Source organism: Hevea brasiliensis, chromosome 6, assembly GCF_030052815.1.
Source record: "Hevea brasiliensis isolate MT/VB/25A 57/8 chromosome 6, ASM3005281v1, whole genome shotgun sequence".
Lineage (NCBI taxonomy): Eukaryota > Viridiplantae > Streptophyta > Magnoliopsida > Malpighiales > Euphorbiaceae > Hevea > Hevea brasiliensis.
The window spans coordinates 106,407,022-106,433,588 of NC_079498.1; the positions used below are offsets into that span (position 1 = coordinate 106,407,022).

Consider the following 26,567-nt stretch of genomic DNA (forward strand, 5'->3'; position numbering starts at 1 on the left):
AAATATCATAATGAGGTATAAAATCATGTACATTTACTCTATTAAATTTTATATTAAACTATTCATTACTCCTTTAAAACATTTTTCCAATCAAATTATAACTTGAGAGTTAGAGTGGCTAGCCAATAGACCACTAACTCCATATACTTTCATTATATTGTAAGTTGATAACTAATTTCACCTACTTTTATTATATTGTAAGTTGATAATACACCAAAATTAATTAAAAAAGACTCACGACAGCATCAATACTCATAATTCATAAAAATATTAGATAAGTGAATGACGGAAGATGAATCAGTGAATATGTAAATAAAATGAGTTATATATTTGAATTTTTTAGAAATTTATAAAATAAAATTTATCATCAAAATGAAAAAATTTTAAAAAAGGACTTAATTTTTTATTTAAAGTGGATCTAATCAAATATATGCATGAATATGAAGAAAAAAAAAAGTTATGACATAGAAAGTTGGAACATGGAAGCACATCATTAAATGGGGTGCACAAATTCATCAATAATTTAATGACAGATTGAAATGAAATTATTTGGATCATCCCATTGCTTGCTTTTACTGTTTCTAAACATGCTTATGTAAAATCAACAACCCTAAATTCCAAACAACTTTTATCTAGTTGTAAAGCCATCCAACATTAATATTTATTTTTTTTTAAAAAAATTACATTTAATATAAAACCATGCTTATACAAAAATAAACAGTTTTTCCAAAGAGTATTATATTTGATACATTTTATTAAATATATTTATTTATTATTAATTTTATATTGATAATATAAAAATATAAAAATAAAATTGATAATTTGTATATAAAATTATTAATAAATAAATATATTTAATAAATTGAATGTGTAATAGTGCATTCATTCATTAGAAAAATAAGAAATTTTAATTATTAAATATTTTTATTAAAATTTATAAAAAAGAGGAGAAAAAATACTACTACATAATTCAATTTTTATTTTAATTTGAGTCTACAAAAATATAAAATAATAAATATATAAATTTTAATAAAAATATTTAATTTGAAATTACAATTTTCAAAAGCAGTTTCTTTCAGCGACGAAACACAAAAGCAGTATTTCTTCAACCTCTTCCCTTAATCATGCCATTTTGTAACGACCATTCTCTTCTTCTGTCTCTCTCCAGAACTTGCTTTCTCTCTCTATCAAGTAACCCCGTTAGACCCGGTCTATCCATCTATTACACTTTTTCATTTCCAGCTCTTTATTACCCTACTTTTTCTCTCTTCTATCCTCTCGCTCCTCCCTTTCTCTCTCTAGGGTTTTGATTCTTTTGTACAGGCCTACCCACCTCGCTTTCTCTCTGCATTTCTTGAAATCTTTTCAGTTTTTAGAATGACTTCTGTGAAGAACAACTTCCTGCCTCCTGGGTTGGTTTCCAATCTTCAGGAAGTCTTGTTAAGCAGAAAGGGTGAAGAAGAGGGCCAATCAAATGATAGTAATGATAAATCACCTGAACGCTCTACTTGTACTTCTGTTGAAAATACTTCCGAGACTGAAGAAAATTCAAAGCCTATTGTTTTGGTTACTAATGGAGATGGGATTGAGTCTCCTGGTCTTGTTTATCTTGTTCAAGCTCTCGTCCATGAAGGCCTATACAATGTCCATGTCTGCGCCCCGCAATCGTGGGTTTTCCTTGCTTGATTATTTAGTTGTGTTTATTTTGGATGGTCTTGTGTTAATTACCTTATCTGGGTATGTGGCTTCTCTTTAATTTGTGATAATTATTATTTCCTTTCTTATATGCCTAAGAGGGATGCCTTTAATTTTTGAACCCGTGGCATATATTTGTGTTTTGAATTAGTTTTCGTATCTGCCAACGTAGGTTCTCTTCATTTCAATTTGTTATAGTTTATAATAAATTTTCACATATGGGTGCGTGGGTTTTCTTTAGCTTCTTATTTCTTTTGCATTTGTATTTTATTGTGTAGTCTAATGCTTTTTGAATTGTTGTTCTGTTTTTAAATTACATTTTATGTGCGTTATATTGCTGCATTTTTCTCTTTTCCAGAACCAGTATTGAATTTTGTAACATCTTATGATTTCTTTAGTTTTTGAATCTGTTGGTTTAGGGACAAATCAGTATCTGGTCATTCCGTTACTCTGCAAGAAACAGTTGCTGTAACTTCTGCTGATATTAAGGGTGCCACAGCTTATGAAGTTTCTGGTAAGATGGCATTTTAATTTTCTTACTCTATTTACTTTTGCCTATTATTGAATTAGGATATTAAATTGTTTACCGTGAATTTGTTGAAGTTGAATGATGTCTAGTTATTTTGAGATGTATTAATGTATGTTGATTTTGATTTATAGTTTCCAGAAAATGTTGTGGTTTTTGAGTTTTCCAATTTTATTTGTGGGCTAGAATTGCAATGAGCGATGAAATTGAGAACTTTTCAAATGTTAACTAGAATATATTTCCTTTGATATTGTTGGCTGCATATGTCAGCTGGAATTTGCACCTTTTAGTTTCAATTGCTTATAGTAATAATAGGCTTTGGTGATGATACTTGTCACTCAGGGACTCCAGTGGATTGTGTCTCATTAGCACTGTCTGGAGCACTGTTTTCTTGGTCAAAGCCTGTGCTGGTTAGCATTATTACGTTTTTATGTATGAAATTAAATATAGATTTTGGTAATCATTTTCTCAAGAAGTTGCATTTGATTTGATTTTCAGGTGATTAGTGGAATTAACCAGGGATCAAGCTGTGGTAATCACATGTAAGCACTCTGAAGAGATTTTTTCATCATCCCATATTATTTTGTTTCAATGTTCAATAGTATGTTGATGAATGAATATTCCTCTAAATCATGTTCAAATGGTTAAATATGCTCATCTGAATCCATGTTTTGATTCACAACTGGCTAATTGTAGAATCAGTAAATCGTTCATTGGGTTTTATCTTTTTCCACAGCAAATGCATTCAATTCTAACTCTTTCTAGAGGCTAAAGGTTACTTGTTTCTGGAAAATCGACTAGGTTTTACTCGGGTGTTGTTGCTGGAGCTAGAGAGGCATTAATTTCTGGTGTTCCATCTCTATCAATATCACTAAACTGGTTAGTTGATGTAGACTTAGTTGCTCTTCTCTTGTTGTTATGTGTAAGCAATTTTTTAGAGTCTGAATCCATTATAGGAAGAAGAATGAAAGCAAGGAAAGTGATTTTAAGGATGCAGCAGCTGTATGTCGGCCATTGATCAATGCTGCTGTCAGAGATATTGAGAAAGGGAGTTTCCCAAAGAGCTGCTCTCTGCATATAGAAATCCCATCATCTCCATCTACAAATAGGGTAAGCATTTTTATACTTTTTTTGTGATGAGAATTTTAAGAGGCATTTGATATATTGATAAAATGCTTCCTGACTTTAGGCCATTGTCATACTAATGGTACTGGCAATTATTCTTGGATTTTTATCTGTTCATGAATGTTTTCTTATTAGAAATTGCATCCACCATTCCACCTAGAATAAATAATTTTCAGGTGTATTCTGAATTTTATCATGGAAAGTTTCCTTAAGACAATTTTGTTGAATGTCATCAACAGTTACTCAGTTACCAAATTGCTTCCACAGGTCCATATGCTATGCAGAAAAATTATAGAAGGAAGCTTTTTGTGGAAGTTTTATCTTTAATTAAGGAAATAAGCATTTCTTTTCTCTCTGTAACTCAATGTGGTAGTTTGATTGGCCACCAGAAAAATGGTTGTAGGAGAGACACTTATGCTCTTGGAACTTACAAGGAATCCACGGCTATAAGTTTTTACCCTGAAAATTCAAACATAGTTCATTAGCAGCTGCTTTGAGGTTATCCTACATTGTTGTGAAAATTCTTATTAAACTTAATTTCAGCAGCAATTTCAATTATCAAATAGGTAATTATCGCAAAATTTGTATCCATATATAGACTTTTGACTCAGTGGTTTGTGGAGGAAATAATTTGTTTCTCCACCACCAAGGCAAAGGGCATGTAAACTCCTTTAATTAGGAAAAGAATTACTCACAGAAATTGATTAAGGAAAATGGCCTGCAGTCATGGCTTATTAGAACACTGATTAAGGTTCTCAAGTGAGAGGGTGTTAGTGGTGGCCCAAAAACAATTCTTTTCCTTTGTTGACAGCTGTTTACTAATGTTCTTAGCATCATCTGCACTAAGATAAGCATTTGGCATAGATTTCCTCCTGCTTGTCAGAAGTTGTGTCATGGAATATGTGTGGACAATGGACACCTTACTCTTGAATAAAATTCCACAGTAACTCACAGATGAGCCATGCTAATTTCAATTTGGATGACATGTTGAGATGTGCCTTTTGAATAACTTGCATAAGGTTAGTGCTAACTTCCAAAGTTTATGTGGGTATATTGCTAATGAGGATTTTTCTTGCTTAGATTTGGTCTGCCTTGACTTTGTCCACCTAGACCAAAGACACAAACATGTGGGTCTTCTATGTAAAACAGGTGGATCCTACCATACATCTTGTGTCTTTGGTGCACAGTAGACTGTGTCTAGGCAAGAATTTCCTTGCTTCTGATTTGTTAGGCATGATCAGGATTATTTGGAGTAAGTGAAGTCTTGTCAGGTGAAGATGCCACACAAAATTAGGAGTCATGAGCCGGAGGAAGTGATAAGGTTTGACAAATTAGGTTTTAAGGTTTATTGTTTGACTGTTTGGAAGTACTTTTGGGCTTAATGACAGATGAAAAGAAATGGTGGAGCTTGGAATTGAAACGTGCTTATATGGCTAAAGTTTTGAATATTTTTTGTATGCAAATGCTGAACTCTGTTGTATCTGAGATTAACAGTAGCAAAATATATGCACTTCCAGTAAGTTTTGCATACTCAATCTTTTCACAGCATCATTGCTCCATGTTATTTGGCAGCAACAGACTGTCTATTGGGCAGTTGATTTCTGGCTTTAATGTTCCAGGCTTATTGCATGACTAAATTTAACTATATGCTTAGAGGCTTGAGTGTTTATACAGATAGTTGTCCACTCATGTTTTTTCAGGGAGTCTTTATCTGTTGATAAATACTCTTGATATTTGTCCAATTTCAACATATATGGTTATTTAGCACCAACCTCATGCCTTTTACAGGATTCACCATAAACCTTTCTTGGGTTTCTTGGCTCTTAGTTTATGTTCTCTTCAACTTCAAAATAATAAACAAAACTGAAGATGTAATCTTTTGGCTGTTGCTTTAGAGCCATAGAGAATGGCTTGTATTTTTTTGATACCTTGGTGTTCAATTTGATCCATAAGCAGTAATCATGAATCATAGATGCTAGGATGGTTACTAGTGTTCCTTGATTGATTTTATGGCTTGATCTAAAACATAAATTTTCTTGTGTCAAGTACAACTTTTGCTCCTGTTACTTTATAAGGTCTCTCTCTGCCCCTCTCCAACTCATTCTCAACCCACTCCCACTTGCTTTTTCTTTTTATATGTATATTTTGATTGTTTCCGTATTGGTGATACCATAAGAGGAACAACTATCATTGCATATTTCTGTAGATGTGTCTTGTCCTTGTACCTGTCATGATAAAGTAACACAATGTTTTGCCTCATTGCTGGTGATAATTAATTTTCTACTTCTCTTGCGTGAGCACAACGTTTTGTTTATGCAATATATGGCTTTAATTTAAAGCATTGGTGGGTTCTCTTGCTTTGTGCTTATTTTTTGTGGTACACTTTTTAGCTAAGACTCATTTTCTCTCTTTTTGGCTTGCCACGTTTCTTTACTTGCAGGGTTTCAAACTGACTAAGCAAAGTATGTGGAGATCCTCACCTAGCTGGCTAGCTGTTTCAGCCAACCGGCATCCTTCTGCTGGACATTTCATGTCAAACCAACAAAGTCTTGGCATCCAACTTGCACAGCTTAGTCGAGATGCTTCTGCTGCTGTGAGTAGCTCTCACTAAAAACCATAGCATTATATCTTTTGTTCTGTAAGTTCTTCAGAAAGAACAATCATTCTGCATTTCTCACATCATTGATGGTATTATTTCTTTTGGTATGCTCAGGGTGCAGCTCGCCGTCTGACCACACAAAGGAAGAATGTTGAAATTGAATCAGTTGGGGCTTCAGGAAAATCTGATACTAATCGTGTGAAAAAGTATTTTCGTCTAGAGGTAAATAATCTCTTTACCAACGTTATGCTCGGGAACAACTCTAATTATGGCCTTTCAATTGCAGGAAGAATGGTTTCTAATGGCTTGTTTCAGTTTGAATTTATCAAGTCTAAATAACTTTAGCACTTGTACATCAAGTGGAAAACTTCATTCTTTTGAGGTTGCTTTTTCCTGTTTGTTCAAACCTTTTGTTGGAAGCCGCCTTGGTCTGCTTATAATACCCGCTTCAAAAAATTGAATTTGCTTGAAATTGCCAATCAAGATCTATAAGACTGTAACTGATGTGGAACTACAAGAAACTTGCTTTCAATGTATTTCTTTCCCTTTTGAGAATGGAACTGTTTTAATGCTATTGATGTTCCTTATCTTCTATTTTATCTTCTTTGGGTGTTTGGTTTTATTCTGATTTTCCTTGCTTGCCAGTACTGGTCTGTGTTCCTTTGCCGCAAAAACTTATGGTTGCTCTACACTGATGAACTAAATTAGCATTCGTATGGATATATTTTCAGTTTCTTGACAAGGAGCATGAAGATACTGATGAGGATCTGGATTTCAGAGCACTTGAAAATGGATTTGTAAGTTGAATGTTAATGTTTGAAATTGCAAAGGCATCATTTTGACCAATGGTTTCATGCATTTTATAAGTCATTGAGTGGTCAATATACAAGCCTGTGTTTTTTCTGGTGTGGAAGCCATCATTGTAGCAACAGTTGTGATTGGGACGATCTCAGTATATGTGGTTTTTTTTTTTTTAATTTTTTATTCTTTATGATGGTTTGCACTTAAGAAGTTAGTCCATAGAATAGATAGTAGAACAGATAGTGGAACAGAACACAAGATAGGCATAGAGAATAATAGAAGATATCATAGAAGGAGATCAATTAGGAAGGAACTGGATAGGAGGAGAATCAGGGTTGGTACTTGGAATGTTGGATCACTTACAGGAAAATTAATGGAGCTTGTGGATACCTTGGAAAGGAGAATGGTGAATATTGCTTGCATTCAGGAGACTAAATGGGTAGAAGAGAAAAGAAAGGAAGTGGGTAATTCAGGGTACAAACTGTGGTTTACCGGAAAGGAGAGGAACAAGAACGGAGTAGGCATAATCGTAGATAGGATATTGAAAGATGCTGTAATAGCTGTGAAAAGAGTAGGGGATAGAATTATACTAGTAAATCTAGTACTAAAAGGAGAAACAATAAATATAATTAGTGCTTATGCCCCACAAATAGGACTAGATAGTGAGAGTAAACAAAGATTTTGGAAAGATATGGATGATCTAATGCAAAGCATACCGAATGAAGATAATGTTTTTATCGGTGGAGATTTGAATGGACATGTAGGAAGTGATAGGCAATGTTATGAGAATGTTCATGGTGGTTTTGGTTTTAGCAGCTAAAATGAGGAGAGAAAAAGCATCCTGGATTTTGCTATGGCATACGACCTAATACTAGCAAATACTTACTTTATAAAAAGAGAGTCTCATTTAGTTACTTTCAAAAGTGGGCAACATAGAAGCCTAGTTGACTTCCTCTTAACCAGGAAGACAAATAGAGCTCTATGTAAGGATTGCAGGGTTATTCCGGGAGAGGCTTTAACAAGTCAACATCGGTTAGTGGTCTTGGATGTCAAGTTTAGGAACAATTCAAGTAAGGTTAGAAAAAATAGTGTAGCTCGAATAAAGTGGTGGGAGTTCGAAGGAGTAAAGCAAGTGAAGTTCAAAAATGAGCTTCTTGAGTCCGAAACATGGAAGCTGGATGTGGAGGCCAATGGTATGTGGATACAAATGGCATCAAAGATTAGAGAAGTAGCCAAAAAAGTACTTGGAGAGTTTAGAGGACATGGACCACTCTCAAAAGAGAGATGGTGGTGGAATGAGGAAGTACAAAAGGCAGTGAAGAGAAATAGGGAATGGTATAAGAAATTACCTAAGTGTGATAATAATGAGGCATATGAACTGTACAAGATAGCAAAGAAAGAGGCAAAAAAGACAGTTAGTCAAGCAATAGCGCAAGCCTTTGAAAAGTTATATGAGAAACTTGGAACTAAAGAAGGGTAAAAAGATATTTATAGATTAGCAAGTACGAGAGAAAAGAGTAAAGCAAGTGAAGTTCAAAAATGAGCTTCTTGAGTCCGAAGCATGGAAGCTGGATGTGGAGGCTAATGGTATGTGGATACAGATGGCATCAAAGATTAGAGAAGTAGCTAAAAAAGTACTTGGAGAGTCTAGAGGACATGGACCACCCTCAAAAGAGAGATGGTGGTGGAATGAGGAAGTACAAAAGGCAGTGAAGAGAAATAGGGAATGGTGAAAGAAATTACCTAAGTGTGATAATAATAAGGCATATGAACTGTACAAGATAGCAAAGAAAGAGGCAAAAAATGCAGTTAGTCAAGCAAGAGCGCAAGCCTTTGAAAAGTTAAATGAGAAACTTGGAACTAAAGAAGGGTAGAAAGATATTTATAGATTAGCAAGTACGAGAGAAAAGAAATGTCAAGATCTCAATCAAGTTAGGTGCATTAAGGATAAAGAAGGAAAAGTGTTGGTGAAAGATGAGGACATTAAAGAAAGATGGAGAAATTATTTTGATGATCTTTTTAATAATAGTCAAAGTGGTAATAGCGTGAATATAGACTATGGAGCAATAGAAAATAATGTAAATTATACTAGAAGGATTAGACCTTTAGAAGTAAATGAAGCACTTAAGAGAATGAAAGTAGGTAAAGCCTGTAAACCCGATGGAATACCAATTGAAGTGTGCAAGTGTTTGGGAGTTATGGGAGTGGTATGGTTAACTAAATTGTTTAATAAGATTTTAAACTCAAAGAAAATGCCTGATGAATGTAGGAGTATTTTAGTACCTATTTTTAAAAATAAAGGAGACATACAGAGTTGCTCAAACTGTAAGGGAATTAAATTAATGAGCCATACTATGAAGTTGTGGGAGAGAGTTGTGGAACATCGACTACGTCATGACGCTTCTATCTCTCTCAATCAATTTGACTTCATGCCTGATCATTCAACTATAGAAGCGATCTTTCTCATTAGAAGTTTGGTGGAGAAATATAGAGATGTGAAGAAAGATCTACACAAGGTTTTATCGATTTGGAAAAGGCTTATGATAGTGTTCTAAGAGATGTCTTATGGAGAGTGTTAGAACAAAAGAGGGTATCTATTAGGTACATACAAGTGTTGAAAGATATGTATGAAAGAGCAACTACTATTGTGCGCACAGTGGAAGGGGACACGAGATTTTCCTATCTCAGTTGGATTGCACCAAGGTTCAGCTGTAAGCCTTTACTTTTTTATATTAGTTTTAGATGAATTGACGAAACATATACAAGAGAGTATCGCTTGGTACATGATGTTTGCAGATGATATAGTTCTGATGGATGAGACGCGAGGAGTCAATAGAAAGTTAGAGCTTTTGAGAAGTACTCTAGAGTCAAAGGGCTTTAAGTTAAGTAGAACGAAAACAGAATACATGCATTGCAAGTTCATTGAAGGCGAAACTGGTGATAGAGAAGGAGTTAGTTTGGATGGAGCGGTACTGCCTCAAAGTAATCACTTTAAATATCTCGGCTCAATCTTTCAAGTAGATGGGAGATGTGAGGAGTATGTTAGTCATAGGATTAAAGGCGGATGGTTGAAGCGGAGACGTGCCATGAGAGTTTTATGTAATCTCAAGATTCTCAATAAGTTGAAAGGAAAATTTTACTGTACAGCCATACGATCGGCTATGTTATATGGTAGTGAGCGTTGGGCACTGAAAGAGTTGCATGTGTAGAGGTGGACCTAAACTGACTTGGAGGAGAGTAGTACAACATGACTTAGAAGCATTAGACATTTCTGAGGATTTAATCCAAAATCGTTTAGAGTGGAGAAAGAGAATCTATATAGCCGACCTCAAATTTTTGGGATAAATGCTTAGTTGAGTTGAGTTGAGTTGAGTTGAGTGTTATGGTTTGCACTTGAGGTGGTTTGGTCATGTAAAGCGTAGACATACAGCGCTCTAGTTAGACAAGTAGAGTACATTAGGTTAGAGGATAGAAAAAAAAAAAAAAAAAAAAGAGGTAGACCTAAACTGACTTGGAAGAGAGTAGTATAACATGACCTAGAAGCATTACACATTTTTGAGGATTTAACCCAAAATCGTTTAGAGTGGAGAAAGAGAATTCATATAGCCGATCCCAAATTTTTGGGATAAATGCTTAGTTGAGTTGAGTACGATGGTTTGCACTTAGTAGACTATTCACAAACTAGATAAAGGACTTAAACAAAAGGACACTAGTCTTTTTGAATGCTTAAAATATTAGATTTGACTACTAAAATAGGAGAGAGTTATTTGAAGAGCTTTTTTTGCCTTTCTCCTTGAAAATTTATAATTAACTTGGTGCTTATTTTTCATTTGAACACTAGGTTGCCGTAACTCCTCTATTGCTTTCTCCAAATATGGAGCCAGACATTCATGTAGCAGCCTCATATTGGATTTCTTCTGCACTTAAAGGGGACCAATAAAAGTCGTCTACTTAGAACGAGATAACCAGCGATTTTGTATACATTTCCAGTTGTGTTAAATTAGTTATTAATTGATTTGTGCCTTTTGCATTTACGTTTTCAAAATTTTAACCTTAATTTATTTTGGTGGAGTTGGGTGGTTTGTATTTAGCAGTTGCCTACACTACACAAATGTAATCTCAAATGGCCAGGTCCTAATTGAGTGACCTTGCCTTTTCTTGTAAGGATTTGCATTTTCTATTTATTTCTTAACATGTGTTTCAACGATTATTGATAGTGGTACTGATTTAAGGAATACTCTGGCTGCTATTTGCAACTGATTGTGGAAATTTTGGCTGTTTTGTTCTTGCAGTTTAGATAAAAGATTCATTTTAATATGTACAGAATTGGGAGATGAAATCAATGGAAATTTACTAATTGAGTGAATCCTTTGTTATCTCATCCTTGTTTTTCCACCTGCAACATGTTAACTATTCATATATAATTCCTTTCCTTTCCTTTCCTCAGGCTGAGCTCTTCCATTGGATTCAATGAAATATCATTGCCAAATTTCATCTTCAAATTAGCAGAAATGACAAAAAAAAAAATGAAAAGGGATAATTTAATGGGAAAAAAAGGTCTGTATGATTCAATTATATTTGAAAAAATAGAGTTAAATTAAATTCAAATAATTTAAAATTTTTAGTTAATAATATTATTTATAATTATTTTTGTTAATAATTTATAAATTAACATAAACTATATTCTTCTTGATTAATTCAGTTAAACTAAATAATTTAATTGAATATTTGACAATTTAATAATTAATATTTTAAAAATATAAAAAATTATTTCAGAAAAGTTCACCCCTCTAAAAAGGCAACAGAACATAGGTGTTAGGCCATCAGGCCCAATAAACTTGTCATTTGGATTTTCGGGGGACAATTGTGGGCTCAAATTTGTGTTCTAATTCTCCTTGTCACTTCCCTTCGAGCAAACGCTCTTATAGGGAAGACAAAAATTTCTGAACCCGGTCCACCCTAACCTGACTTCCATCAATTTTCCCTAATCCTGCCTCAATCTTGATTTATACGGGATGGGGATAAGATAACCTGTCCCGAAACCCCATAACCCATCCTCCAAAGTATTATATTATTTTTTTATTAAAAGTAATTTATTTTTATATATTTATATATTTAAATATTATAATTTTAATAAAATGTATAAATATATTATTAAAATAATATAAAAATTTTATATTTTTAATTATATTTTATTTTTTAATAAATAACTTTATATTATATATTAATAAATTAAAATAAAAAAATAAAAAAAATTTCTCGAGGGAACCCGCTCCGACTCGCTTCCCGGCGGACAATGCCACCCCGAACCACTATGAGTCTAGAATGGAGGAGCAATCCCACCCCCGACTTGCCCCGTTCACATTCCTACTCTCTTCGCTAGGGTTTTTAGTTGAGGAAAACCGATCATTTCTCCAAAACAATGGCGTCCAAAACCCTAATTCGAACCGGAGCTTCATTGATGAACCGCTTGCTCTTATCGAATGCGATTCTCCGCCAAAACCCTAACGCGAATGCTCAAATTGTATGTCACGGCTTTGAAATCACTCCTCAGCTACTCACTTCTCTCTCTAAATTTCAAACATCTCTTCATTTGCCCCAAAATGATGACCATTCCTTCAATAAACTGGCCAGTGAAGAGTTTTTTCATCCCTGTGGTCTCCCTTCTCTCCGCTTCTTCTTGCTGGACGGTACTCTCTCTCTCTCTTCTTTTACAAGGATGTTGTACCATGGAATCTTTTTAACTGGGCAATTACATTTTTAATCTGCATTTGCTATTACCATCTTTGTGGATAAAAATAAGCCGTATTTGTGTTGTATTTCCTAGTGTTTTGAATCCTTATTGATCATATAGCTCTAGTTTTCTAGTCATCCTCAATGATTGTGTTGCAGAGCTGATGCTACAATAAGCATCTTTGGGCATCTGTATTATATTAATCCTTCTCTTGTTTAGTCACCATTCACATTTTGTGCTCTAGTAAGTGGCAGTGTCTATAGTCATTTTTTCTGGTTTTCATGTTACATTAGTCAGTAGTCAATCTTTACTTCAGGCTCTCAATTCAGCTTCTGCCTTTCTTACTAACAGCGGATGATATTCTGTCATGCACTACAACAATGTATTCCATTTCTAGATTACCCTTTTTATTAATCAGTCCACTTGCACCATTGGACGTTTGATGCTTTATTCTGTAATTAGAAATGCACGCTTTATTTGCAAACATGGTGTCTATTGGAATTATTTTGTGAGGCATAACATTATTTCAAACTCCAAGTAGCTCAGATGGAGTTTTTTTTCTTCATTCTGATCTTTATACAGTATGCAATCAATGATATTTAGAAGTGAATTTCTTGTTTTAAGTAGGTAGCTGTATTAACGATTTAAGATGACATGCTAAGGATTAGTAGGACAGGCTGATGTGATGCTCGTAGTCAACATGCCTTATGTCTTTGATGCAATGGGATTACCTTACTGTTGACTGTTAAGGAATCTGAATACTTGCTGGATTATATATATGGCTGGGAAATGTTGTGATTTTGGACATTGATTATAGGAAAAAGGTTTGCCTGTTATTTGATATTATCAGTAAGTGTAGTCACCAGTTTTCTAGTTAATTCTACAGAGTTGTTGCAATTCTACTTTTGGATTGATCTCTTCTAACAATTATATGTCCCTTCTCTTGCTGATGGAAATTCTTCAATCCAAGCTGTTGCAAGGCTTTTAATGAGGTTCAGATATATCTTTTATTGTTCTGCTAAAATCATTAAAATGAAATTACTATGCATATTTTCCTGGAAAAAAAATATTGTGTTGAGTGGATAGCATTTGGGCTTGCAAAACTGGTTCTATAATAAGTAATTTTTGCTAAGCACTACAGTTTAATGTGTATTCAACAACTTTAGAGAGACTAAAGGTTGCATGGGGCTGGCCTGGCCAATGACTGAGTAACTTGAACTTTTTGCTTTTCCTTCTTGATTAATGTATGACTGGTCTGATCCTGTTATTCAGGTGATTCATCGAGTGGGCCAATGCTCTTATTCCCTAAGAGGACATTCCAACCTAGCCTCATCAGGCGTAAGAGAAATCATGGTTTCTTTGCACGGTATCTCTCCCAATAGTTTACTTAGCTTTTTACCAAACCAGATAAAACTGATCTGGAATCCATTACATCAGTAAAATAACAAAAAGAAATACACTTTTAGGTCATTAAACAGAAGCCTAAGTGCCTAGAAAAAAATTCCTACTCTGAACAGATTTCTTTGAGAAACAGAGAACATAGGAATGGTTTTTAATCTTTTAGAACTTAAAATAAAGAGATCAGGACGTCTGATGCAAGTGCACAATTTGCACGACAATGTTGGATTTTACAGAGATGCTTCTTCGTTGTGCATCTTGTGGGACAAATCCCTGATGCATAAAATGTAGGGACTAAATTCAGTAAAATGGCTACTGATAATGCTTATGGTTTAATGATTTCAAGCCATAGGCAGGCTTTGTTTAATGTCCTTCCTGCCAATTGCCTGTTCCTTTTTTGATCTTATCTTTGTTTTCATTCTTGCCCTTTTACATACATCCATAGACACCCACATTAACAGGGACAATCTGTGTGTGTGTGTGTGTGTGTGTATTGAATAAACTTTCTGAAATTGAATAGGCTTGTGTGATTAATGCAATTTGGTATATGAGCAATAAGGCAACCAAGGGTGGTAGGAAAGTAATTGCTCAAAGAATAGCAAAAGGTTTGTGTGTGTGTGTGTGTGTGTGTTGAGTAAACTTGCTGAAATTGAATAGGTTTGTGTGACTAATGCAATTTGGTATATGAGCAGCAGGGCAACCAAGGGCGGAAGGAAAGTCATTGCTCGAAGAATAGCAAAAGGTCGGTCAAGGATTACCGCTTAGAAATATTTGCATGCAGAAGTTGCCTTTGTTCATGATATGACTAAGCAAATCGGGAAAGACCTTGGGTCCATTTTGGTGGCTCGGCCAACCCCTAATGCCTTATGGGACTACAATGCAGTTTACATCTTTCATTTGTTTAGTTTATGATCATCCACTTCTGTATAAATATTTGAATGAATTTTGATGAAACTCAAGAATATTATGAAGATATAATGGTCTACAGATACTTGTTTTATTGGAGCATTAAAAAAAGGGGGCTTTTATAGTGTTATATGTGTGGATGTGGTGGTTCATATTAGTGGTGTTTGAAAAAGCTCATAATGACCTCTAATGGTGGCACTATACTTTGTTGGGTCAATGAACTTCCAATTGCTTTGGAATATATCTACATTATGCCCACCTTTGCTTTCTGGTTAACCCTTGATGTGTTATGGTACAAGCAATTTGCGAGCAAGTACCTTGTCATCTTATTGTAGCCTTTGATCCTTGACAATTTAGGTTTCTTGTTTTGCAATTAGGTCATAGGTTAGATTGAAGAGGTAGTTTGGTACCCATCCAGCAGAGGTGAGCATCCGCTGGATAGGTCACCCTTGGTAGGCAGACTATGATGTACCCAATAAAACATGTGGGGTTGGTTCATAAAAATAATAACCCATTCTGCTCGGCTTGGTCCATTGAAGTCTATGGTCTCTTTAATAGCAAAAGTTTATAGTGGTTTAGTTGAATAATTAGAACAGAATAATCTTGTAGCATGTTTCACTGTATCTGAAAAGCAAGAAGAGCCTGTAGTCAGAGGCTGATAGTGTTAATTATTGAAAGCAGAGTTTGAATTTTGACAATAATTGATTACTTTGTAGACAAGCTATCCTCTGTAAACGAATATAAGGTTGACGAATCTTAAATTGAAAATAGGCCCACTTAAACGTGTGCAATATTGTTTAAGAAACCACATGCTCGCAGTTGTAAAATAATAGATGGGCATCTTTAGACATGACTAATCTTTTGCCTCCCATAGCACAGGCAGGTATCTTGTACGTTTTTATGGAGTCTTTTCCTACTAAAATAGCTAGGTTTCACTGGATGAGCTACTCAGATTCTCTCTCCCTCTCAATCACTCGCTCTCGTTCTCTTTCTCTCGAGCTTTTTGTACGAGTGGTAAGTGTTTTGGTACAGCGGAGCTCAACACTATGGTCCTTGCTGCTATTAAATGATGTGAACATTATGAGTTGTATGACGAAGGAACCATTTGCACTTGACATGTACATATACAAGGACATACATGCTCTGATCACACAGAGACACTACCTCCTTGACATTATATCAACATTTTGAAAACAACTGAAATAGTTTAGCGTCCATTTGGTATTTGAAGTCATTTTAAGGACGTTAAAGTTTCAACTTACGAGTATCAATTGAAATCAATTGTAAAGAAAATTATTTTATTATTTCTAATACAGCTTCACTATCATGTAAGATTTTTTTTTTTTTTTTACAAGTTCCGAAGCAATGTCAAACAGAATAATTTATTCCACAACTCAATGGATGTCCTTAGTGCGTGGCATTGTAAAGACCATTCATAGACAACTGCAGAGGGTGAGATTTGAAGCAATGTCATGGTTTGAAAACATGAAAATCTCATTTAGCCCCTTGCAGATGATTACAGCAAAATCCTAATTCCAATTATCCTAATTGGGGGTAGCTAGGGGGAGGAGTTATGTGAAATGAAGATATTGCAGAGACCATTCGAGGAAAAAGTATGCATGGCCAAACGAGTGACAATTGACAAGTTCATCACAAAAGACAAAGAATCATGTCCATGACTTCAAAGAGCATCTATCTTTGGCTAAAGTTAAATGGTAGATGGTCTCCCTTTAATAGAACCAAAGGCTTAATATAATAAGAGTTAGTCTTGACATCATACTACTGCATGCAGTACAAAAAAACTGTAGTGATGCATGTCTGATGTAACCAATGCCGGACAAGTAGTTAGCACGAGCTTTTCTTCTTTCAACTTGATTAGGGTTGCAACTTTCTTGTTTTTGCAGTTTCTGAACTTCTTTTATTTACTTTGCTTGTAATTTAAAATTGTCGACTCTATGTGTCATCTTCATTACTAACAAAATTAAACGATATAATAAAACTAACCATAAAACGTCACACAAGATAAGACCACCCTTTTCTATCTATAGCCTTAACACCCTTAATTATATAAGCACACATCAATAACATCATGATCATCCAGGGAAGTAGTTAACCTTTCTCCTAAGCAACAAAAAAAATTAATTGAATAATTTTGAAAATAAAAATAATCAATAAAGTTAATTAGTATGCTTAATTTGCACATGTAACCTTTGCAATTGGAGATTAAATATATAGAAAATGAATCTGCCATTGTTTAGAGTCCAAGTTTTAGAGAGAGAGAGAGATGCTACAAGTACATGACTTGAGAATTAAGTGATCAGATAGATATATATGCAAATGTAGGGGTACTTTCGTGTAGGGGAATTTATTGGCATGCAAATATTTTAGGTGAGGAACATGTCAAAAGAGCCTACACATATATTTATGAAACCTCAGCAAGCATTACTCACTGAAGAGCCTGAACTAGTAACATTTAGGTTTTCCCATAAGAGTTGCACTCACCATCTCATGCATATTTCAGGATATAAATGCACTGTATCAAAATGAATCCATACACACAACACCTACAACCCACTAGACATCCATGTCTAGCTAGTCTCTAGGCATCCCAGCTGCAGCTTGAAGGAAGATTATTATTATCATTATTATTAGGGTTTGCACCAAATTTGTCGCTTGAAAATGCTGATAGTGTTGAGGATGATGAAGATGATGGCAATGCTGACATGATTGCATCAATGAACTCCATCTGAATATTTGCTGGCACGTGTGGTTCATGTGGATAAGACCCTGTAGGGAAACTTGGAAGTCTAGCAACTGGGTCAATTAGTACTTCTTGTAAGGTAGATGATGATGACGGGATATTACAGCAAACACTACTCCCTTCAATGATCTCACACAGCTTTGGCATCATAGGAACCATAGCTTGATTCTCATGATTAGGCATCATTGCATTTGTTTGATCTTGATTAAGTTTATCGCCAATGTAATGTGGACCTGCTCCATTGCTCAAAATTTGATCTTCTTGATGATTTGGATCAAGGTGCTGAGGTAGATAAGGCAATGCCCACATTGGATCAAAGGAAGGTGAACAATTGTTTAGTGGAGGTGGTGGGATTATTGGGGGTGCGAAATGAGCTAAATCAAGATTGTAATTATTGGGTTGGTTGAATTTGAAATCTCCTTGACCAAAACTTTGCAGCATTGAAGCTGGGGAAGGAAGGTAGAGCTGGTCTTGCTGAGCAGTGAGGATGAGATTAGGGTTTCCAGTGAGAGAGAAGAAAGCTTCCTCAGAGCCATTAGGGTTGTGAACATCAGTGAAGCTAGCTAAAGCAGGAACATCATGAGAGATGAGCCTCTTCTTTATGCTTGAATTCCAGAAGTTCTTCACTTCATTATCGGTTCTTCCTGGTAGATGCTTAGCTATCTGCGCCCATCTGTCCAGGAAACGCATATCCTCAGAATACGTTGCAAGAATATACAAATGATTACAAAATAATATCTATATAAGGTGAATTTTATACTAGCTACATGAACATTATTTAATAACTCTACCTGTTGCCTAAAATACTATGGAGTTCAACGATGAGAGCTGCTTCTTGAGGAGAGAAGCTTCCACGTTTTAGGTCAGGTCTCAGATAATTTATCCATCTTAATCTGCAGCTCTTTCCACATCTCTGCAACCCTGCATAAAAGAATTAATAGGGCAAAGGAAGTAGAAGAAGAAGTAGAGGAAACCCATTTATACTGTGGAATTTGAATCCACAAGTACAAATAGTGTGGAATTTAGGCAAAGAGTATAAATAAAATTAATGCAAGATATGATTTGCCTGCAAGACTAGAAGATATAGGAGCTAGTAAATGACTGAAATAAGAAATAGGAGCGTCATCGATCAGGATATGATATAGACCGATTGAATGCTAATCATCAAGAAATGACCTGGTTTGCATTTGAATCTGTATCAGCATGTGTTGTGTGTTTTAGAGAGCGAGAGAGAGAGAGAGAGAGAGAGAATTAATAATTAATACCAGCAAGTTTAGGAACTGAGCTCCAGCAACCATGGCCATAGGTTGAAATGTAGTTGATGAGTTTCTCATCTTCTTCTGGTGACCACAGTCCTCTCTTAACTTTCTGTTTGTTGCAGCAAGAATGATGACCCATCTCTTTCTCTTTCTCTCTGAAAGGAGTATTACTATCACTTGCAGACCAAAATCAGTATTGGGTATTGTTTATATAAAAGTGAAAAAGAGCTAGAGATGAAAAAGCGGTAGAGAGAAAGAAGGGTTCTAGTTTCTTTCTCTCCCCTACCTAAGCAACAACCACAACAGTAGCAGTCCTGGAGATTACATAATAAAAAAAATGAAGAGATATGAAATGGTGATGACACGATCAATATGAGCGAGAGTAGTACAGTGAGAGAGAGGACTCTGAAGAATTTAATGCGAGGAGCTGTACCATTGTGGCCCCAATTAGGGTTTGTGGGCAAAAGGCTAAAAGCTGCAGAATCATCCTGTGAGACCTGTATGGCTTATAATGGGATCCTCCCTTTGCTCTTTCAGGGATGGGTTGGGTTCCCTATCCACGTGTCATTCATGCAAAGGTCGTGGGTCCCTTTGTATTCCTAGATAGGTCCCACTTTGGACTTATCGTCCCATTTCTATGATAAATATTGATAATCAACTCAATGGTCGGATTCAATTATATGACCAACCTTAATTTGTATATCTATAGCTGCATGGCTACGGTTCAATGATGTATGAAAAGTCATCTCATCCAACGGTTGACATCGCATCAAACTTTTTATTTAGTATATTCTTGTCTCATTATTTAATTAGTGAAGTTGGTTGATTATAGACCCTTTATGTGGATTATGCTTGCTTAATTAATTTCTCATATAATAATACAAATGATAGGATTTGAATTGCTCCAGTAGATCAGATTTCAAGAGTAAAGATATATATTTTGATTCTTATCCTAATTTTAATTTAATTTTTCTTGATATTTAATGAAAAATTGGCTAAAATTCAGTTATATTAAATTCGATTAATTATCGATTCAAAATATAAATATATGAAACTTATATATTTAATAGATGAGTTTCATTATGCATGTTGTGTCTTATATTCATCATTAATAAACTTAATCAACTGTAAAAAAAAATTAAATATTACTTTAATTTTTATATATTAATTGTTGTATCAAGTTAATCTTTGATAAAGTATTAAAACTATCAGTGATTTATGTAGTAATTCAGAGTAAAAGGTTAATATATATAAAATTTTAATTAATAAAAATAAAGATTCTTATTAATTTCTATCAACTCAAGTTATATATATATAACTTGAGTTGATAGAAATTAATAAGAATCTTTATTTTTATTAATTAAAATTTTATTTTATTTGAGAATGATTCAATTTCATTCAATAGTTTTATTAAAAATAATAAATTTAAATATATTAAGAATATGTCCTTAAAATTGTAATGATATTAATTTAACAAGATATGATACTTAAAATTCTACATTAAAAATATAAAATTTTACTGACACTGAGTTTAATAAACTTTAATTTTTTTCAATTTAAAAATTACCTTTTGAGGTGTAATTTTTTTAAGTCTATAATAATTGATATTAAAATTGATCCTTGTGCACACAATTCAAGATTTGAAAAGAATAGCATACATGCCAAATTAAAATTATTGGTATTCTCTTTCCACTCGGAGGAAATATTATATAAGGAATATATATAATTATTATATTATAACTGTTAATTATTATGATGAATTTTATATGAGTTCTATCATAATCAATAATTACAATAAAATTGTTATATATAAATTGATTTCACTAAATAAAAATTTAACTTGGAGAGGGAAATTTTGCATGTAATATTAAAATTCGACTTGGAAAGGGAAACTCTACTCTCTAAATACGACGTTCATAGCCTCTTAGGCTTGAGACTCAAAGTTGCTAGTTGATATCCTTGAATTAATCCAATCGTATAAGAAAAGATTTACCATTGACTCCGATATGGTACTCTGTGAGACACACTATTGAATTATACATTGTCAACTCATTTATACTCCTAAATAAAAATAATATTTAATCATCAATACAGATGTGGAGAGTCAAAATCGAGGTAAGATAAAGCCACGTCACTAGATTAACCACTAAACTACCATGCTCGATAATAATTAAAATTTAATTTTCATACGTATAAATTAATTTTTTTAATTGGGTTTTCCTTTATTATTTATTATAAAAATGTTTTCGTGTGTATATATATATATATATATATATATATATATATATATATATATATATATATATATATATGCAAATTAAATTAAAAGAATCAAATTGATCATGAAAGACATTGACCTAATGGGAGGGCATGGCTACAGCTGGGATTCCTTTGAGTTGATGGAAATTATTAGAGGAATAATATTATATAATTGAAGATAAAAGGTGTGTGGTTAAAAAAGATTGGACTAGGTAGGTCACATAGTTGCATAAAGAGGGTGACATTTACATAGAAAAGTAATTATGATAAGATGCTTTTCTGCTACTAATTTCACAATTTAGGCACTCATTTATCATCACACATTTTTATCTTGACAAGAAATTTTTTCTATTTTAGATGGATTAATTTAGCAATAATATTGTTTTAATTTTTATTATTAATCATTATTATTTGTTTTGAATTGAAAGTCAAAAGATTATGCCAACAGCTCTTATTATTCATTTCACTCATTCATAACTTCACTGAGAAATTATTATGGATATCTTCTTCAATTTGCCAACTTTTATAGACTAAAACATACAACAATCTTCTTTAACATCCATTCTATTTATGCATAAAATATATAGTTATTACCTTATTTAATTATTAGCTATTTTTTAATATTTTGAAATTAAAATATTATTGTGTAATAAATAAATTTTTTGTAATCTTTATGTTATAATAATTAATAATTGAGTTTTAAATATTTTAAGAAAATAGATTAGAACATTTATATATTTTAATCCTATCATATACTTTGTCACTTCATCTTTTTTTTTTTTTTCAATTTTTATGATGAGTGAGAATTTCTTACACTTTAAAATAATTTATTATTTCATACTCGAGTTTTACTATTATAAACATTTTTATCATCATTATCAATACTCTAATCTTTCATCAATCACCTTTTAAATTTTAACTAATAGCTAAATTGATAAATGAAAGTATATGAAGGATTTAAATATTTTTAATATATATTTTTTAAAAAATATATGCAAATATCATTTTGATAGTTGTAATATCAATGATAAACTATTAAAAATTTTATAATTTCAATTTGAACTTATTGTCAAGTACTAATCACTTACAAGAAAGAATTAATTTCATTATATAATAACCTCCTCCATTAAATTAATAAATAATCACACTCAAATTATAAATTAATTTTTTATTATTAATTTAAACTTTTTAAAATTTTAATTTAAAATTTCATATTTATGAAGACCATTTTATAATGCTAATGAGCTGAAACTCATGAATATTGTAAACTATTTTCTTTCTATTCAATAATTAATTAAGGCAATTACTAATAAATTATTCTAAATCTTTCCATTAATTAAGAAGTGGGAATCTCTTTGCATTAATTTCCACCTTACTATATATCTATGAAAGCTCAATATTGTGAATAACAATAATTTCTCTGTGTATTTTTATAATTAATTCACTACTCTCTCATGCACTTTCCTATAAAAGGAAAGCTCCAACCACTTGCCTTATTGGACATGGTGTTTGCATAATACTCTTTTCTTTTATATATATATATGGAAAATTTTTATTTAAACCTGATTTACTATAGATTTAAGATATAAATATGTGATATCTATATATTTAATGAGTAAATTTTATTATACATTTTATATTTTAAGCTTATAATGAATTGAGTTTAAGTAAGAGAAATCCATACAACATATTTTCTTTTATCCTTTTTTAACTGGAAGGTGATTATTGATTACTTAGATATCTTAGTTGGCAAGTTCATGCCTATTTTCCAATCAAATATGAATCCCTCCATATTGAATTTCCTAGCCATTCTTTAACTAGGTAAATTTAGAAACCAAAATAGTAATATTGAAAATTAATTTTTGAAGAGTTTGGAAAGAAGAATACCCTCTGCAATCTTTAATTTTAGATTTCTCAATAATTTTAAGTTTTCGTAAGTGAAGAATACCCAAATAGATTAATATTCCAAAATTGTTTCTTTCCTTTTTTTTTTCTTTTCTTTTCAAATTTGGTGTCTAAATGTAGATGAAAATGATATAACTTGTTCTAACCAACCTATTTTGGACTAACTTCAGTTTTTCTCCATCTGCTTGTGCAGCTACTGGATAAAGACAGTAGTATGAATCTATCAAGCTTCTTGGCATTTGCTAATTCCATTGGCTACTTTAAGCACACCTTTTAATTACCTATTCTACATATCAATAGCAATGGCATGTTCATGTTAATTTCATACCCTATCACATTAAAAGAGTAAAATCTCAATTATTGATTTTGATGAATTGGATAAATTTTTTTTTCTTTTAATTCTGTTTAAGATTCTAATTTAAAATTTTATAATTTTTTTAAAAAATATGATAAATTTAATAGTTGAGACGATAATGAGCTGCGTACACATATAACATATACAATGAATTATTTTGTAGTATTTATTTATTTATTTTGGGAAATTCTTGCTTAAAACCAATTCATTGTCAACTCAAGACAAAATATATATAGTGGGATTTATATATAATATAGGTAGAATTCATATATTTATATCTTGAATTTATGATAAGTTAGATTTATACAAGATTTTCTCGGTTTTTATAAATAGAATTTACTATGATGAAAAGCTGAGGTGTCAACATTAGAGGGTGGTTCATTACAATGATTCAAACTAAAAATGAAAGATACAGCAGAGCTAACAATTAATTAAGGGTTGTGCTAAACATGTTTCTCAATAAGGAATGGACAAAGAAATTAATTAAAGTGTACGAAGGGAGCCATACAAATTAACCTGAAAGAATCTTATCACTATATAATTAACCTTTCTGCAGAATCGAGGATTGCATATGCATGCATTGCTAATTAATCACCCAAAGTAATTAGTTAAAAATTATGCTCTTTTTGTTCTGTTTAGCGATTCATTGTCAATAAAGTTGGAGAATTTTTTTTAATCGTTTTTGCTTTTCGTTTATTCTAGGTGGGATTTGCTCAAGGAGAATATATATATAGCTTTAGTGCAATGATTAATTGTACCTTTTGATTCTAATCCTCTTGATTTTAACACTAATTATTTGCATTTCATCACTATATACTTTTGATTATTTGGGGATTGAAACTTGAAGCTCATCAATTCAATCCAACAAATATCTAGGCTCCATTCTTTAATCGAGACTTAAATTTAAAAACTTACAAAACGAGTAAACTCTAATATTACTGAATTAGTTAGAATTATGAAAATGAAATGAATTAAATTATTAAAAAAAGAATGTAATTAATATATATATAGAGAAGAAAATTAAGGTTTGTAAAGTTTCTGGTGGTGAAACAGGAGCAATATTATTATTATTATTATTATTATTATTATTATTATTATTATTATTATCACAAAGCAATGGCATGAAGAATATGATATAAGGTAGTACAATATATAGATTTTGATTCTTGCTTATGAAAGAAAAAGTGAGAGCGTGGAATGCTTGTGATGGAAGAAAAAGGGAGAAAACAATAAGATTCTTGATTTATTTATTGGTAGCACATGCAACAATTAATAGGAGCAGAGGGTTTTGCTTTATTTGATGAGCCATGGTAGGACAATAGCTATGGCTGATTTTTGTTTTTTCCCTACGTATTCAGGATTCATAACAAGTACATCAAACTATGTCTATGTAATTCTTTGTCCTCTCTTCTCCCTTGAGATTGGTTTTGGTATGGGTCCTTTTCAGTCAAATTATGGTGAGGGAATCTTTTTATATTTTTTCTTTCCTTTCTTTTTCACTATTGTTCTTATGATGATTTTAAATTATAAATCCAAACTTTAAAAAATAAATATAATTATTGTTAAAATTTAAAATTAATTTAAAAAAATTTAAATTGTATTTACTAAACTTACAATTATAATAATTAAACGCTCCAAAGATATTTTATATTTTAGTAATTAAGTTATTTAATTGTTTCAAAAATTATGACTAAGTCAATGAAAAGAATAAAATTATCTCATTCAAAATATACGTAGATGAATTTTGATGGCTTTAAGTAATAAAATTCAAAGTTTAGGATATTTGATTATCATAATTATGAGTTTAGTGGGTAAAATTTAAATTTTTTAAATTAATTTTAGATTTTAGTTATAATTGCACTCATTAAAGATTTATGTTGGATTGATTTTTTTTTCTTATTGATTTGATCAAAATAAGCATTAATTTCAGACCTAATCAAAGATGAATTAGTAATTAGTAAGAACATTAACTTCTATATATTCTCTGCATCATCTCTCTTCATTAAAGGATGATTTTGAACTTGCACAACAACTTTACTTCCCTTCTCAATGGCTCCTATTGATTGGAGTATAGATTTAGTCCTCTCCAAATTTCTCATCTCATTGATTAAGCACGTTAAAAAACTTAATAATATAAATCATTCAGTCAGTTTCTTCTTTTTATCTACTCTAACAAAAAATAGAATCCTTAAAAAAAATACAAATATGTTCCTCCTGGTTTAGGCTAAATTATCTGGACTCTTGAAGTTTAGGAATAATTTTAAAAAATGACATTATTATTATTATTATTATTATTATTATTATTATTATTATTATTATTATTATTACATTTCCCTCTATTTCTTATAATATAATTACCATAGTTAAGTCCATATTGATAGTTAATTATGATTTGGCATGTCAAAAATTTATGAAATTTCTAAAGTACATTTAATTGACCCTTGTAAAAATATTTGCTATAAGGTTTAATTGATAATTTTAATAATTGGGGAAAACAAAATCTCCAAAATATACACTTACCTCTCTATATATCTAGTTTTCTCTTGGTTTTTACGTTCTTTTGATTCTTTAATTAACTACCCTTTTCAAAATTTTTTGCTTTAATTTATAATTAATCATAGCTAAATTAATCTCCAAATTTACATATATAACAATTTTTTTAGGTTCACATTAAATTTATATATATAAGCACCTATTAGATAGATAACAACACCTATTAGACAAATAACTCATCACGAATTTGAATTTTATTAATTACTGTTAGAATTTCTCGTAAGTAAATGATAAATAAATCTCACTGTAAATTTCTTGTGAACTTGGGATAGGATACCCTTCCTAACCAAGAAAAAACAACACCAGCAACATAAAATTTCAAACTTTCGATTCTTTTTGACAAGTAGAATGCAAACATGATGCAGGCAACAACATTTGAAATGTGGGAAAAAATGAACTACTCTATCAAACACTAAAGACATGGCCAGCAGCCATATCCTTCACGAGACATCATACGAATTGAAGGGAAGGGTTACATTTTCATCATTACATCGATAATTTAATTCAAGGAAGCTTTTTATCTTATAGGAATATCAAATAGTTCGAAATTTTGAAAGTGAGTGAAACCTATATATTCATCTTACTAGCTAGCACTCAATTCTAGAGAAGAAATTATATAAAGGAGGAGATGAAAACTTTTAAAGCCATAAAGGGTAATGAAACAAAAGAAAGATGAGTAATGAAGAAAAGA

At 32.2% G+C, this 26,567-nt stretch overlaps 3 protein-coding genes across 5 annotated transcripts; 2 read left to right on the forward strand and 1 right to left on the reverse strand.

The window, feature by feature from the left end:
* Positions 1–1,086: 1,086 nt before the first annotated feature.
* LOC110642301 (uncharacterized) lies at positions 1,087–10,981 on the forward strand. 2 transcript variants are annotated; one of them, XM_058149069.1, is made up of 10 exons: positions 1,087–1,737; positions 2,115–2,209; positions 2,564–2,631; positions 2,720–2,763; positions 3,023–3,100; positions 3,178–3,331; positions 5,787–5,939; positions 6,060–6,167; positions 6,677–6,742; positions 10,588–10,981. In XM_058149069.1, exons 1-10 carry the CDS (start codon positions 1,475–1,477, stop codon positions 10,684–10,686), a joined length of 1,128 nt encoding a protein of 375 aa, XP_058005052.1. In that variant the 5' UTR covers positions 1,087–1,474; the 3' UTR covers positions 10,687–10,981. The 2 variants fall into 2 exon arrangements, with proteins under 2 accessions (XP_058005052.1, XP_021649978.2); XM_021794286.2 differs by having other exon boundaries at positions 1,089–1,667.
* Positions 10,982–11,608: 627 nt separating this feature from the next.
* On the forward strand, positions 11,609–14,878 carry LOC110642283 (uncharacterized). Of its 2 annotated transcripts, none has more exons than XM_058149071.1 (3): positions 11,609–12,436; positions 13,753–13,846; positions 14,574–14,878. In XM_058149071.1, the coding sequence occupies exons 1-3, from the start codon at positions 12,169–12,171 to the stop codon at positions 14,641–14,643; spliced, it is 432 nt and encodes a 143-aa protein (XP_058005054.1). In that variant the 5' UTR covers positions 11,609–12,168; the 3' UTR covers positions 14,644–14,878. The 2 variants fall into 2 exon arrangements, with proteins under 2 accessions (XP_058005054.1, XP_058005053.1); XM_058149070.1 differs by having other exon boundaries at positions 11,633–12,436; positions 14,571–14,878.
* Positions 14,879–17,182: 2,304 nt separating this feature from the next.
* Positions 17,183–19,275, reverse strand: LOC110650188 (transcription factor MYB26-like). Its single transcript, XM_021805029.2, has 3 exons — positions 18,811–19,275; positions 18,337–18,466; positions 17,183–18,218 (listed from the first exon to the last, which is right to left on the reverse strand). Exons 1-3 carry the CDS (start codon positions 18,941–18,943, stop codon positions 17,384–17,386), a joined length of 1,098 nt encoding a protein of 365 aa, XP_021660721.2. The 5' UTR covers positions 18,944–19,275; the 3' UTR covers positions 17,183–17,383.
* Between the last annotated feature and the right edge of the window lie 7,292 nt (positions 19,276–26,567).